The sequence below is a fragment of the Callithrix jacchus genome, chromosome 1, assembly GCF_049354715.1.
Source record: "Callithrix jacchus isolate 240 chromosome 1, calJac240_pri, whole genome shotgun sequence".
Taxonomy (NCBI): domain Eukaryota; kingdom Metazoa; phylum Chordata; class Mammalia; order Primates; family Cebidae; genus Callithrix; species Callithrix jacchus.
In genome coordinates this window covers 112,152,590-112,169,912 of record NC_133502.1, presented here as the reverse complement: position 1 = coordinate 112,169,912, position 17,323 = coordinate 112,152,590, and the positions used below count along the sequence as shown (strand labels likewise).

The 17,323-nt window shown below is 37.4% G+C and overlaps 1 protein-coding gene across 9 annotated transcripts in view; it reads right to left on the bottom strand.

The window, feature by feature from the left end:
• RIC1 (RIC1 partner of RAB6A GEF complex) overlaps positions 1–17,323 on the bottom strand; it is a 134,254-nt gene that overhangs the window by 100,522 nt on the left and 16,409 nt on the right. For 7 of the 9 annotated variants that reach the window (XR_008481523.2, XM_008996619.6, XM_078368494.1 and 4 more), the window contains exon 2: positions 13,069–13,176. The exons of the other annotated variants lie outside the window; for them this stretch is intronic. Coding sequence is in view for 4 of the 7 variants with exons in the window: in XM_008996619.6 (XP_008994867.1) it covers positions 13,069–13,176 (108 nt within the window). In the remaining 3 variants the exon portion in view is untranslated. The remainder of the gene's footprint in view (positions 1–13,068; positions 13,177–17,323) is intronic. 9 annotated transcript variants of the gene reach the window in all.

Genomic DNA, 17,323 nt, shown 5'->3' with positions numbered 1-17,323 from the left:
TCTAAAAACATGCATTCTACCAAAACTGATTTGAGAACTACAGATCAATATATTGTATGAATATAGATGAAAAAATCCTCAGCAAAATACTTCATACGTCATGACAAAATGGGATTCAGTCACAGAATGCAAGGATGGTTCAATATATGAAAATCAATCAATGAAATACACTACATTAACAGATGAAGGAAAAATCCACATGATTATCTCAATTGATGCGAAGAAAGCATTTGACGAAATTTAACACCCTTTAACAATAAAAGCATGCAATAAACTAAGAATAGAAGTAAATAACCTTGACATAATAAAGGTTATATATGAAAAACCTTAAGCCAACATTATACTCAACGGTTAAAGACAGAAAGCCTTCCCCTAGAATGAGAACAAGATAAGGATGTCCACTTTTACCACTTAATTTAACGTAGTATTGAAAGTTCTACCCAGAGCAATCAGACAAGAAAAGGAGATGAGGGTATCCAAATCAGACCACAGACAAGATGTATACATAATGCACACAAAAATTATCAGAGCTAATAAAGTTAGCAAAGTTGTAGGACATAAAATCAATACACCAAAATCACATATATCCATACAGCCTGGATCAGAAACAGTCCCAGCAGTGTAGCCCAGACGTATTGCCAGATCGTGGCCAGACTGCTTCTTTACATGAGACTTAAACCCACCCCTCCCCATGGGGCAGTGGGTCCTCCCAGCTTGGGTCTTGAGCCACCCCCAATTAGACAGAGCTCTAATTTCCCCCCAGGATGAAATGCCTAGGTGGTAGAGCAGGCTGCCACATTGTTACTAAGGCTTCTCAATCAATCCAGAGCCTGTGGGTTCTAGAGAGCCCATACCAATTGGGGGCTGAAAGGATCCCCAACACAGCACACCTGCTGCAGCCAGATTGTTTATTTAAATGGGTCCCTGATCCCATTCCTCCTGACTGGGCGACATCTCCCAAAAGGGGTCTCCAGCCACCTCCTACAGGCACATCTGAGCCAGAAATAGGCCAATACCCTGCTGTGAAGGAGTTTCCAAGGAAGAAGCAGGCTGCCATCTTTGCTGTTTTGCACCCCTCCCTAGTCATACCTCCAGGTACAGGAAAAACCAAGGGATATAGGGTCTGGAGTGGACCCCACAAATGGCAGCAGCTCTATGGAAGAGTGGCCTGTTAAAAGAAAAACAGAAAACAACATCATCATCAACAAAAAAGACCCTACAAAAACCCCTTTTGAAGGTCAGCAACCTCAAAGATTGAAGGTAGATAAGCCCACAAAGATGAGAAAGAATCAATGCAAAAACGCTGGAAACTCAAAAAGCCAGAATGTCTGTTTTTCTCCAAATCACCAAAACACCTCTCCAGCAAGGGCTCTGAACTGGGCTGAGGCTGAGATAGCTGAAGGACAGAAGTAGGCTTCAGAAGGTGGGTAGTAATGAACTTCACTGAGCTAAAGGAGCCTGTAAAGGAGCTTCTTTACTCCATGTAAAGAAGCTAAGAAACATGGCAAAACAATACAGGAGATGCCAAGTTCTTAGAGACCTTGACTATACTCCCACACAATAATAGTGGGAGACTTAAACACACCACTAACAACGTTAGACAAGAGGAGCCAGTTAACTGACCTATTAGAGCTGAGAAACACATTACAAGATCAAAAAGACAAAGGGCATTACATAATGATAAAGGGTTTAATTCAATAAGAACAGCTAAATATCCTAAATATATATGCACTCAATACAGGAGCACCAAGATTTACAAAGCAAGTTCTTAGGGACCTCCAAAGAGACTTAGACTCCCACAAAACAATAGTGGGAGACTTTAACACACTGCTGACAATACTAGGAGAAACCAGTTTAGAGAGGACCATAACAGACCTGTTAGAGCTGAAAAACACATACTATAAGAACTTTAAAATGCAATCACAAGTACTAATAGCAGAATAGACCAAGCGAAGAAAAGAATCTCAGAGCTTGAAGACTGTCTTGCTGAAATAAGATATGCAGATAAGAAGAGAGAGAAAAGAATGAAAATGAAGAAAAGCTCCGAGAAATATCAGATTATGTAGAGACTGAACTTAAGACTGATTGGGGTCCCTGAAAGAGACAGGGAGAATGTAATCAAGTTGGAAAACATGCTTCCAGAACTTCCCCAGCCTAGCAAGACAGGCCAACATTCAAATTTAGGAAATGCAGAGAAGCCCAGTAAGATACTCCATGAGAAGATCAACCCCAAGACACATAATCATCAGATTCTCCAAGGTCAAAATGAAAGAAAATGTTAAGGGCAGTCACAAAGAAAGACCAGGTCACCTGTGAAGGGAAGCCCATCATACTAACAATGGACCTCTCAGTGGAAACTCCAAAAGCAAGAAGAGATTAAGGAAAATATTAAGCTTTTTTTTTTTTAGATGGATTCTTGCTCTGTTGCCAGGCTGAAATGCAGTGCAGTGGCATGATCTCAGCTCAATGCAGCCTCCACCTCCTGGGTTCAATCAATTCTCCTGCCTCAGCCTCCCAAGTAGGCTGGGACTACAGGTGCATGCCACCACACCCAGCTAATTTTTGTATTTTTAGTAGAGACAGAGTTTCACCATGTTAGCCAAGATGGTCTCAATCTCTTGACCTCATGATTCGCCCACCTTGGCCTCGCAAAGTGCTGGGATCACAGGAATGAGCCACTGTGCCTGGCTGATATTAAACATTTTTAAAGAAAAGAATTCCCAACCCACAACATCATTATCTGGCGAAACTAAGCTTCATAAGCAAAGGAGAAATAAGATCCTGTTCAGACAAGCAAATGCTGAGGAAATTCATGACCATCAGACCTTCCTTGCAAGAGCTCCTGAAGAAAGCACTAAATAAGGAAAGGAAAAACCATTATCAGCCACTACCAAAACACTGAAGTAAACAGACCAATGACACTATGAAGCAACCACATAAACAAGCCTGCAAAATAACCAGCTAGCATCTTGATGACATGATCAAATCCAAAAATAACAATACTAACTTTAAATGTAAATGGGCTAAATGATTCAATTAAAAGACAAAACAGTAAGCTAAATAAAGAACCAAGACCCATCAGTATGCTGTCTTCAAGAAACCCATATCATGTGCAAAGACACACATCCCAAGATAAAGGAATGGAGAAAACTTTACCAAGTAAATGCAAAACAGAAAGAAGGAGGGACTGCAATCCTAGTTTCTGACAAAACAGACTTTAAACCAAGATCAAAAAAGTCAACAGGCATTACATAAGGATAAAAGGTTCAATGTAATAAGAAGAGCTAAATATCCTAAATATATACACACACAATATAGGAGCCTCCACATTCATAAAAGAAGTTCTTAGAGACCTTCAAAAAGATTTAGACTTGACACAATAATAGTAGGAGACTTTAACACACCAGTGACAATATTAGGCAGATCATCAAGACAGAAAATAAACAAAGATATTCAGGACCAGAACTCAGCTCTAGATTAAGGGGGTCTTATAGATATTTAGAGAAATCTCCACCCAAAAACAACAGAATGTAATTCTTATCATCATCACATGGCACTTACTCTAAAATTGATCACGTCGGAAGTAAAACATTCTTAAGCAAACACAAAAGAACTGAAATCATAACAAACATTCTCTCAGACCACAACAAAAAAATCAATTCACTCAAAAGAATTAAGAATGAAGAAATTCACTCAAAACCATACAACTACATGGAAACTGAACAGCCTGCTCCTGAGTGAGTAAACAATGAAATTAAGGCAGAAATCAAGTTCTTTGAAACTAATGAGAACAAAGAGACAATGTACCACAACATCTGGGATGCAGCTAAAGCAGTGTTGAGGGAAATGTATAGCCCTACATACCCACATCAAAAAGCTATAAAGATCTCAAGTTAACAATCTAAAATCACAACTAAGAAAACTAGAGAAACAAGAACAAATGAACCCAAAAGCTAGCAGAAGACAAGAAATAATGAAGATCAGAGCAGAACTGAAGGAGACAGAGACATGAAAAACCAATCAAGCAACCAATGAATCCAACAGCTGATTATTTGAAAAAATTAATACAACAGCTAGCTTGATTAAGAAGAGAGGATTTAAATAAACACAATCAGAAATGATAAGGGGGATATCACCACTGACCCCAAAGAAATACAAACAACCGTTAGAGAATACTATAAACACCTCTATGCACATAAAATGGAAAACCTAGAAGAAATGGATACATTCCTGGACACATACACCATCCCCAAAACTGAACTAGGAAGAAATTGAATCCCTGAATAGACCTACAATGAGTTTTGAAATTGAGGAAGTAATTAAGAGGCTAGCAACAATAACAACAAAGCCCAGGACAGAGGTACAAAGAAGAGCTGGTACCATTTCTACTGAAATCATTCCAAAATAGGGCCAGGCACAGTGGCTCAAGCCTGTAATCCCAGCACTTTGGGAGGCCGAGGTGGGTGGATCACAAGGTCAAGAGATCAAGACCATCCTGGTCAACATGGTGAAACCCCGTCTCTACTAAAAATACAAAAAAATTAGCTGGGCATGGTGGCGCGTGCCTGTAATCCCAGCTACTCAGGAGGCTGAGGCAGGAGAATTGCCTGAACCCAGGAGGCGGAGGTTGCAGTGAGCCACGATCGCACCATTGCACTCTAGCCTAGGTAACAAATGCGAAACTCCATCTAAAAAAAAAAAAAAAAAAGAAATTTTTCTCCTTACCTCATTCTATGAGGCCAGCATCATCCTGACACCAAAACCTGGCAGAGACTAAACAAAAAAAAAAAAAAAAAAGGAAACTCCAGATCAATATCCTTGATGAAAATCAATGTAAAAATCCTCAACAAAATACTGGCAAACAAAATATTCAGCAGCCCATCAAAAAGTTTATCCATCATGACCAAATAGGCTTCATCCTTGAATGCAAGGTTGGCTCAACATATGCAAATCAATAAACGTGATTCATCACATAAACAGAAGTAAACACACACAAGATTACCCCAATAGATGCAGAAAAGGCCTTTGATAAAATTCAACATTCTTTTATGTTAAAAACTCTCAATAAACCAAGCATTGAAGGAACATACCTCAAAATAACGAGAGCCATATATGACAAACTCACACTGAATGAGCAAAAGCTGGAAGCATTCCCCTTGAAAACAGGCACAAGACAAGGATGCCCTGTCTTAATAGTCCTATTCAACATAGTATTGGCAGTTCTGGCCAGGGCAACTGGGCAAGAGAAAGAAGTTAAGGGAATTCAAACAGCAAGAGAGAAAGTCAAACTATCTTTGCAGATGACATGATCCTGTATCTAGAAAACCCCATCGCCTTAGCCCAAAAGCTTCATAAGCTGATAAGCAACTTCAGCAAAGTCTATGAATAGAAAATCAATGTGCAAAAATCATTAACATTATTATACATCAACAGGTAAGCAGAGGGTCAAATCACAAATGAACTCCCATTCATGATTGTCACAAATAAATAAAATACCTAGGAATACAGCTAATAAGGAAGGTGAAGAACCTCTTCAAGGGGAGATACAAACCAATGCTCAAACAAATGAGAGATGACACAAACAAATGGAAAAACATTCCATGTTCATGGTTAGCAAGAGTCAGTATTGTGAAAATGGTTATGATGCCCAAAGTAATTTACAGATTCAATGTTATTCCCATTAAATTACAACTTTCTTCACAGAATTAGAAAAAAACTATTTTAAAATTCATATGGAACCAACAAAGAGCACGAATAGCCAAGGCAATCAAAGCAAAAAGAACAAGGCCAGAGGCATCAAGCTACCTGACTTAAAACTATAATATGGGGCTACAGTAGCCAAAGCAGCATGGTACTGGTATAAGAATAGACACATAGACCAATGTAACAGAATACAGAACCCAGAAACAAGACTGCACACTTACACCATTTGATCTTTGCAAACCTGACAAAACTAAGAGATAGGGAAAAGACTCCCTACGTAATACATGGTATTGGGAGTACTGGCTAGCTATATGCAGAAAAGTGAAACTGGACCCCTTTCTTACACCCTATACAAAAGTCAACTCAAGATGGATTAAAGACTTAAATAAAACCCAAGAAGAAAATCTAGATCTAGGCAATAGCATTCGGGACATAGGCATGAGAAAAGATTTCATGACAAAGATGACAAAAGCAATTGCAACAAAAGCGAAAATCGACAAATGGGACTAGTCAAACTAAAGAGCTTCTACCCCACAAAAGAAACTATCATCAGAGTGAACAGACAACCTACAGAATGGAAGAAAAGCTTTGGAATCTATTCATCTGACAAAGGTCTAACAACCAGCATCTACAATGAATTTAATAACTTATAAGCAAAAGAAATACATTAAGAAGGCAAAGGACATGAACAGGCAGAAATACCATCTGACCCATCTGACCAAACAATCTTATTACTGGGTATATAACCCCCAAAATATCTCATTACTGGGTAAAAGCCCCCAAAACATGAATCATTCTATTATAAACATTAATGCATGCATATGTTCACTGCAGCACTATTCACAATAGCAAAGACAAGGAATCAACCTAAATGCCCATCAGTGACAAACTGGATAAAGGAAATGTACACATTAACCATGCAATGTACACATACTATGCAGCCATAAAAAGGAACAAGATCATGTCCTTTGCAGGGACATGGCTGGATCTGGAAACCATTATCCTCAGCAAACTAACACAAGAACGGTAAATCAAATACCACATGTTCTCACTTCCAAGTGGGAGCTGAATAATGAGAATATGTGGACACATAAGGGAAACAACACACGCTGGGACCTGTTGGAGGATGGGGGAGTGCAGGAGGAGGGAGAGCATCAGGAAGAATGGATGCTGGGTTTAATAGCTAAGTAATGGGATAATCTGTGCAAGCAAACCACCATAGCACACGTTTACCTATGTAACAAACCTGCACGTCCTGCACATGTACCCTGAACTTAAAATTTGGAAAAAAAAATCAGATATATGTCTATACACTTGCAATAAACAACCAAAAAGGAAACTTAAAAACAATTCCATTTACTATAGCATCAAAAAGAAATTAAAAACTTAAGAATAAATTTAATGAAGGAGGAAAAAGACTTGCATACTCAACACTGGAAAACACTGCTTACAGAAATTAAAGATCTAAATAATTAATAAGACACTGCATGTTCATGGATTAGAAAACTTAAGATTAATGCTTCCCAAAGAGATCTATAGATTCAATGCAATCTCTACCAAATTCCCATTGGTATTTTTTACAGAAATGGAAAAACCAATTCAAAAAGTCATACAGCATCTATGGGACTTAGAACAGCCAAAACTATAGATGGTACCAAACTTACAATGGTTCAACGTATGATGACATTATGATGGATGCCTGGGGCTGTTACATTTTTGACATGGTATTTTCAACTTACAATGGGTTTATCAGGACATGACTTGTATCTTGAAATACAACAATAAAATTGGAGGATTCTACTTCCTGATTTCAAAAGTTACTACAAAGCCACAGTAATTTAAAAAGTGTGATACTAGAATAAGGATAGACATACAGAACAATGAAATAGAATGGAGGATCCAGAAATAACCCCAAATATCAATGGCCAATTGATTTTCAACAAGAGTGCCAAGACCATTCAATGGAAAAAGAATAGTTCTTTAACATAGCGTACTGGGACAACTATATATCCATATGCAAAAAATGAAGTTGGACTCTTACACTTCACACCATCAACAAAAAGTATCTTGGAATCAAAGAACTAAACATAAAGTAATTAAACTCTTGAAAGAAAAAAATCAGAGAAAAATCATGGCATTTGGCAATGGCTTTTTATATATAATACCCAAAGCACAGACAATTATGCTATTTGGGAGGCCAAGGTGGGCATATCATTTGAACTCAGGAATTTGAGACAGGCCTGGACAATATGGTGAAACTCCATCTCTATGAAAAATACAAAAATTAGCCAGGGGTGATGGCATGCACATATAGCCCCTGCTGCTCAGGAGGCTGAGGCAGGAGAATCACTTGAGCCCGGGAGGCAGAGGTTGTAGGGAGCTGAGATTGCACTACTGGCAGTCTTGCCGGGGTGACAGAGTAGGACCTTGTATGAAAAATAAATAAGTAGGCTGGGTGCGTGGCCCATGCCTGTAATCGCAGCACTTTGGGAAGCTGAGGTGGGTGGATCATGAGGTCAAAATATTGAGACCATCCTGGCCAACATGGTGAAACCCCATCTTTACTAAAAGTACAAAAAATTAGCCAGGCGTGGTGGTACGTGCCTGTAGTCCCAGCAACTTGGGAGGCTGAGGCAGGAGAATTGATTGAAACCAGAAAACAGAAGTTGCAGTGAGCCGGGATCACGCCACTACACTCCAGCCTTGTGATAGAGCAAGACTCTGTCTCTAAATAAATAAATAAACTATACTTCACCAAGATTAATTTGTATACATCAAAGGACTATAGAGAATAAAAAGAAAACCTACAGAATGAGAGAAAATATTGTCAAGTCACACAACCAATAAAGGATTCATATAAGAATATATAAACAACTCAGCAACATACAAACAACCCAATTTAAAAATGGGCAAAGAATTTGAATAGACATTTCTTCAAAGACATACAAATGGACAAAACACATGAAAGATAATCAACATCATTAGTCTTTAGGAAAACATAAATCAAACTACAGGAAGATACTACTTCACCCCTTTAGGATGGCTGTTAAAATGAAAATAAAGCATTTATGTGGCTAGGGAGAAACTGAAACTCTTTTACATTGCCAAAAGAAGTGTAAAATGATGCAACCTCTATGGATTTTCATCCAGCAATTCCACATCTGGGTATATATCCAAAAGAATCAAAAGCAGCAACTCTAACAGACATTTGTATGCGAATGTTAAATCCAGCATTATTCACAATAGGCAAAAGATGGAAACAACCGAAATGCCTACCAACAGATAAACAAAATGTAGTATATACATAAAATGCAGTATCACTCAGTTATAAAAAGGAATAAAGTTCTGATACATAACACAATTATGGATGAAACTTAACAACATTATGCTAAGTGAAACAAGCCAAAGACAAAAGGGTAAACACTGTATGATTCCATTTACATGAAATCCATAGGTTAGGCAAATTCATAGATACAAAAAGTTGATTAGAGGTTACAATGAGCTGAGGAAATTGAGAATGCAAAGTTATGCTTAATGATAAGTTTCTGTCTGGGGTGACATTGAAGAAAATAGATAGTGGTAATGGCTGCATAACACCATTAATATAACTACCGACACTGAATAGTACACTTAAAATCGTTAAAATGTAACTTTTTATGCTTTGTATAGTTTACCACAATTAAAAAAAATTAATAATGTAACACACCAAAGCTCTATGAAACCAAATCCAGAAAATCCCATCTTCTTTAATGAATGCTTGCTCTTCTTATATTTTTTACTAATTGCCATGAACACTACCTAATCTAGGCTTGAAATCAGAGCAATCTCAACTACTCATGCTCATTTATCCAACAATTAGCTGGCAAGTTTTGTCATTTTTCTCTGAATTTATAAGGAATAATGGAAAAAACAGTTTTGCTAAATGAAAGTCTATGTAGACAAATAATGAAAAAAATAACATCAGAGAAGTAATGAAGTAGGGTTTTAGAGATTAAAGTGCATTAAATGAAAGGCTAAGAAGCCTGGACTTGGTTGTGTAGAATAAGGATCACAAACTTTTTCTGTAAAAGGCCAGACAGTAAATATTTCAGACTTTACAAGTCAAGAGGGAAAATCAAAGATACTATGTAGGTTTATCTTGTTTACTTAATTTATCTTGCTTACTTATATAACAAGAAATACTTTTAAATGTGGGTTTTATTATTATTCAGATATACTGAAGCAAACAGATCAGAAGACAATTGCCAATGAAAAAACCATTTATTACTCACAGTTCCAAAGAGGAGGGGACATGACATGCACCACCAAGGGCCACACTGTGAATTACCAGGGTCAGTCAGGAGACAGTGGAAGTGAGGGGAAAACATGAGTAAGACCCTTTATCATGATTTCCATGGGAAGGAATGGTTGAGACATGGCAAGGAGACTTGATATTGGCTAGGCTGAATAATTTCAATGGACTCTGGAGTACATGGGTTGTCTCTAGTCATCTAGTACCTGGTCCTGAGGTAATCAGGGCAGAGGATTATCGGCCCAGAGTGGCAGAGGCCAATAAAGGAGGTGGCTGGGGCTTTATGCTTTGGAATTATAAGTTTGCATATAGAGGCATATTTGTAGGTGAGTCCGTTACAATTTCTAGGAATAGGCTAACCCTGGCAGGGAGTGGCCTCTCCAGGGACAGCAGGCCCCTGGAGATGTCAACGCATAAAAAATACAGAAAAATAAAAAGTCATGATTAATAGAAAACAAATTTTTATAAATGTTATAAAATTCTAAACATAATAGTAATGGTAACTGAGTACAACTTTTTTGGGGAATGCACATCCACTAATGAGAATGGCATTCTTTTTGTGGAAATAATATTTTTGGCTAATTGGGGTTTAAAGTACTTTTCCCTATCATCAAAATTGATTGCAAAGTTTCATCTATTAATGCTGGTCCTTAATGAGATTTTACATATTTCATATTTGAAAATGTTTTTTCATACAGCAAAAGCTATTTTCCTAAGTTATTCAGTGTCTGTTAAGTGGCAGAGTGTGGCCCTTCAAGTAAAGAGGAAAAAAAAATGGTAGCCTCATCCACAAGGTAAAATGTTTCCAATAAACCTTTACCACTACCCAAGCCATAATGGCTATGGTGCAGAGCAATTCAAGATATTCCTGCTTTCATCTATGGAAAAAACTTACACTAACCACAGGCTTTAAAAGCCTTATATTTTCACAAACTTTGTAAATCTGTCCAACTACATCTTTTGCTGCTCCATGTGGATTTTTACTACTATTAATACAACTTATTACATTATACTTTGGGTTGTACTGAATTAGTATTTTCTCAACTCCTTTGAGAATTTTTTTCATCTGGAATTGTTCCACAGGTCATTCACTCAATTCATACTTCACATGGAACATTTAAATTAACAACTGAGCAGTATTATAACATCTGTCAACTCATCAAAAACCAAGCAAACTTACTTTGACTATACTTTCATTTACATATTTTAATTTTGTGAAGGAATTCTCCTGTGGTGAGCTATTCTGTGCTTAATTTTTTAATGCCTCTAACTTTACTTTCAGTAAATTCCAAATACTATGATAAGTGCTTAGTCTGGTGATGTCAGCTTATAATCTTTTGGCATAGCTGTAAGTGTTACTGCATAATAAATACAATATTTTGCCATCTAATTCAGTAATAAAATAATCCACTCTCTAGTGTGCTTTAAAAACAAAGCAAAGTCTTTTTCTCTTTTGTTCTTTTGACATGAGTAGGTACTAGCATAAAAATAATATAAAATGTCACAGAATGGCAATATGTGTACACTTGAAATGTTATTAAGTTATAACTGTGTTGCTATACAGTGCATTAAACAGAAGAGCAAAGTAATGATAACACCACATACACTTGCTTTAAGAACTTCAACTTAGCAGCCAGCTGAGGTGGCTCACACCAGTAATCTCAGCACTTTGGGAGGTCAAGGCAGGAGGATCACGAGGTCAAGAGATTGAGACCATCCTGGCCAACATGGTGAATCCCTGTCTCTACTAAAAAAAATACAAAAATCAGCTCGGTGTGGTGGCAGCACCTGTAGTCCCAGCTACAAGCGAGGCTGAGGCAGGAGAACTGCTCGAATCCAGGAGGCGGAGGTTGCAGTGAACTGAAATTGCCCCACTGCGCTCCAGCCTGGTGCCTGGTGACTGAGTGAGACTGTCAGAAAAAAAAAAGAACAACTCAATCTGCCATTGTAGCTTGAAAGAAGTTACAGATAATCTGTAAGTCAGTGAGCATTTTCATGCCCCAGTAAAAGTTTACTTGGACACCGAAATTTAAATATCACATCATTTTCAACTGTAGCAAATAGTATTCTTCTTTGACTTGTTTTGATTATTTAAATACGTAAAAACTATTCTTACATTATGGTCTATGTACAAATATGCACCAGGGTATATTTGGTACATGGTCAGTCATCTGCTAACTCCTGCTATAGGAAATGTAGAACTATTCAATATTATTCATCATATGGAGCATTTCACACTATTAACCTAGTCAGTGTTACATATAATATAGACTAGAAAGAGACCAAAGGAGAGAGAAAAATGATAAGTTATAAGAATACAGTAAATGGAAGCTGAGTGGCTAAACTTATACCTTATCTCTCTAGTATACACTACCCATGTAACCTTGGATAAGACAATTTTTCATATCCTTAATTTACACATCAATTTTGAAGAATAATAATATCTACTTCAAAGCACTTATCTAAAGATTAAATGGAATGATCCATGTAAACTGCTTACAATTGTACTCATCACATAGGAGGTGCTCAACATTAATTAACCATCTATATTACTGCTAATGCAAATTAAATCATAATGACAGCCCTAGACAGTGATAAAACATGAACTGAAAAGGTAAAATTAAACATATTTAGGCATATTTAATAGAACAGAAGAAAAAAAAGGAGAAACAGATCCAAATGGATATGACAATTTTAGTATGACATATGTACAGAAAGCTTATTATTTCACATGACATCTTTTGGAATGGAAGGCAGGACTTTAAATATAAATTCAAGAATGCCATGTGAATATGTTTTAATAAACTAAATTAGACTTCAAGGACAAAACAATAAAGTCAGACAACAAACAGAAAAGGGGTACTATGTTTAGGGATAGGAGGAAGTAGCAGAGTCAAAAGAGAAGCTAAAGGAGGAGTAACCCACACAAAATACTCAGTAAAGGAATTCCAATCAGAATAAAATAAACGCTTATGAGTGTAAGAGACTGAAAGACAGTCATCCAAGAGAATCAAATTTAAATGCAATGTAATGATTTAATAAGAAAACACTATTAAGCAAAAAAATCTACTTACTGATACAGCTATCATGGTACTATCTGGCCTCCATTCAGCTTGCTTGTAGGATCCAAACTGAGTAGATGATTTTGCAGGCTCCTTGTAGGTTACAATTAACACACTAGGCTGGAAGAAAACCGTTGTATTTTTTTTTATCAGTATCTCATAAAAATATATACAAATAAACTTTAAGATAAAACCGTTGTATTTTTTATCAGTATCTCATAAAAATATATACAAATACAATTTAAGATAATGTATAAATTATTCAAAGTACTTTTATCATAAAATAGAAGACAACATTAATAATAAACCATGAGCTTTCAACATTCCGAGCATATCAACCAAAAGGGCCAAAAACAAAGACCTAAACGTAGGCCTATTGCGACTAAAGAAACTGAACTAATAATTATCCCAAACAGAAAGAACTAAAACTAAATGTGTTCACAGGTGAAGTCCACCAAATACTTAAGGGAGAACTTATACCAATTCTTTACAAAGGCTTCCACAAGATAGAAGCAGAAGGAATACTTCCTAATTTTGAATCTATCATTCCCTTAATACCAAAATCAGACAGACATTACATGAAAAGAAAACTACAGATTAGCATCTCTTATGAACATAGATATAAAACCTCTCAATAAAATATTAGCAAATTAAATCCAACAACGTATAGAAAGAATTAAATACCGTAACCAAGTAAAATATACCCCAGGTATGTAAGGCTGATTCAAAATTCAAAAATCAATTAATATAACCTATCACATCAACAGGCTAGAGAAAAATCATATGATTATTTCAATAAATGCAGAAAAAGCACTTAACAAATCTAACATGCATGATAAAAATGCTGAACAAGGCCGGGCGCAGTGGCTCACGCTTGTAATCCCAGCACTTTCCGAGGCCGAGGTGGTCAGATCACTTGAGGTCTGTAGTTTGCAAACAGCTGGCCAACAGGGTGAAACCCTGTCTCTAGTAAAAATACAAAAATTAGCCAGATGTGATGCCAACTGTTCGGGGTAATTGTCTAACCCCGGTAAGCAGAGACTTCAGCCTGGGTGACAAAGCAAGACTCCATCTCAAAAACAAACAAAAACCACACACAAACAAAAAAAATTGCTGAGCAAACTACAGAACAACACTCATTTATGATTCAAAAAAAACCTCTCAGTAATAGAAATTTTTTCAACTCGGTAAAGAACAGCTACAAGAAACCTACAGCTCAAAGCTTTCCTACTAAGATCAGGAACAAGACAAGGATGTCTCCAATCACTGCAGCTTTTCAATGGAGTAGTGGAAGTCTCAGCTAATTCAATACAGCAACTAAAAGAAATAAAGGGTAAAGAGATTGGGAGGGAATAAATAAAACTGTCTTTATTCATAGATAACATGATCATCTATGTAGAAAATTTGAAAGAGTTGACCCAAAAACCCTCCTAGAATAATCGATGATAACAAGGTTACAGGATCCAAGATTAATATATAAAAGTCAATAAATTTTCTACATACCAGCAATAAAAAAGTGGAATTTGTCATTATAAACACATTTGCAGACCAGGAGCAGTGGCTCATGCCTGTAATCCCTACACTTTGGGAGGCTAAGATGAGCAGATCACTTGAGGTCAGCAGTTCAAGATCAGCCTGGCCAACATAGTAAAACCCCATCTCTACTAAAAATACAAATTATTAGCCAGTGTGGTGATGCACACCTGTGGTCCCAGCTACTCAGGAGGCTGAGGCAGGAGAGCTGCTTGAACCCGGGAGGTGTAGGTTGCAGTGAGTTGAGAATGCGCCGCTGCACTCCAGCCTCGGCAACAAAGTGAGACTCCATCTCAAAAACAAAAACAAGGCCTGTGCACAGTGGTTCACACCTGTAATCCCAGCACTTTGGGAGGCCAAAGCAGGTAAATCACCTCAGGTCAAGAGTTCAAGACCAGCCTGGCCAACATGATGAAACCCCGTCTCTACTAAAAAATTGCAAAAATTAGCTGGGCATGGTGGTGGGTACCTGTAATCCCAGCTACTCAGGAGGCTGAGGCAGGAGAATCACTTGAACCCAGGAGGCAGAGGTCACAATGAGCTGAGACTGCACCATTGCACTCCAGCCTGGGCAGCAAGAGCAAGACTCCATCACCAAAAAAACAAAAAACAAAAAACACATATTTGCAGCCTGGGCAACATGGTGAAACCTTGTCTCTACAAACAAAACAATACAAAAATTATCTGGATGTGATGGCACACACCTCTACTCCCAGCTACTCAGGAGGTTGAAGTGAGACGATGTTTGAGCCTGGGAGGCAGAGGTTGCAGTGAGCTGAGATCACATTACTGCACTCCAGCCTGAGTGACAGAGTAAGATGCTGTCTCAAAAACATAAAAAAATTAAAAAGAATTTTTAAGAAATCATGTAATAGAATGTATATATCCATACAAAAAATTTATAAAACACTAATGAATGATATCAAAGAAGAGCTAAATAAATGAAGACAGGCTGGGCTCAGTGGCTCATGCCTGTAATCCCAGCACTTTGGGAGGCTGAGACAGGTGGATCATGAGGTTAGGAGTTTGAGACCAGCCTGGCCAACACAGTGAAACCACATCTTTACTAAAAATATGAAAATTAGCAGGACATGGTGGTGTGCACCTGTAGTCCCAGCTACTGGGGAGGTTGAAGCAGGAGAATCACTTGAACCTTGGAGGCAGAGGTTGCAGTGAGCAGAGCGAGACTGCACCATTGTACTCCAGGCTGAGTGACAGAGCAAAACTGTCTCAAAAGAAATAATAAAAATAAATAAATAAATGAATACAAAGACTCAATACTGTCAATATGTCAGTTCTTCCCAACCTGATATACAGATTTAATACAATCTCAATCAAATTCCCAGCAATTTATTTTCTGAATGCCAACAAACTCACTCTAAAGTTGATAGAGAGAGGCAAAAGACCAAAACTAACAACTTAATGGTGGAGAAGACCACGTTGGAAATCTGGCACTACCTGACTTCAAGACTTAATATAAAGCTAAAGTAGTCAAGAAAGTATGGTATTAACAAAATAATAAACAAGTCAATCAATGGAACAGAACAGAGAGCCCAGAAATAGACACACAAAAATATATGCCAACTGATCTTTAACAGAGGAGAGAAGGCAGTACAGAGAAAAGACACTGGATGTCAACATTTCACAAAAATAAATACCTGATGAACATAGATGCAAAGTCCTCAACAAAATATCAGCAAACCAAATTCCACAGAATTCGCCATATTCAAGTAGGAGTGATCCCAGGAATGCAAGAATGGTTCAACATAGACAAATTAATAAATGTGATACATCACTTAACAGAATAAAAGGCAAAAACCCTATGATCATTTCAGTAGGCAGAAAAAGCATTTAACGAAATATAACATCTATTCTTGACAACAACTCTCAACAAATTAAGAAAAGAAAGAATGTAACTCAACACAATAGAAGCCACATATAACAAACCCATAGCTAACACTGTACCAAATAACAAAAAGTTGAAATCTTTTCCCTTAAGATCTGGAATAAGATAAGAATACTACCTTTCACCACTTTTATTAAACTCCGTATTGGAAATCCTGGCCAGAGCAATTAGGAAAAAAAAAAAAAGTATAAAAAGCATCCAGCTGGAAGCAGTGGCTCACGCCTGTAATGCCAACACTTTGGGAGGCTAAGGCGGGTGGATCACAAGGTCAGAAGATGGAGACCATCCTGGCTAACATGGTGAAACCCCATCTCTACTAAAATCACAAAAAATTAGCCAGGAGTGATGGCACATGTCTGTAGTCCCAGCTGGTTGGGAGGCTGAGGGAGGAGAATCACTTAAATCTGGGACGCGGAGTTTGCAGTGAGCCAAGATCGTGCCACTGCTCTCCAGATTGGGTGACAGAGCAAGACTCTGCCCCACCCCCCAGAAAAAAACAAAAACAAAATCCAAATTAATGGGAAAGAGGAAGTCAAATTAGCTCTATTTGCAGGTAACACAATCTTACATACAGAAAACCCTAAAAATCCCACCGAAAAAAGTGTTAGAACCAAATAATTCAGTAAAGTTGTAGAATACAAAATCAACATACAAAACCAGTAATATCTCTATACACTAATAGTGAATTAGCTGAAAAAAGAAATCAACAAAACAATCCCATTTATAATAGCTATAAAAGTAGCAAGGAATACATTTAATTAAAGAAGTAAAAGATACCTACAATGAAAACTATAAAACAGTAATGAAATGAAGAAAACGCCAATACAT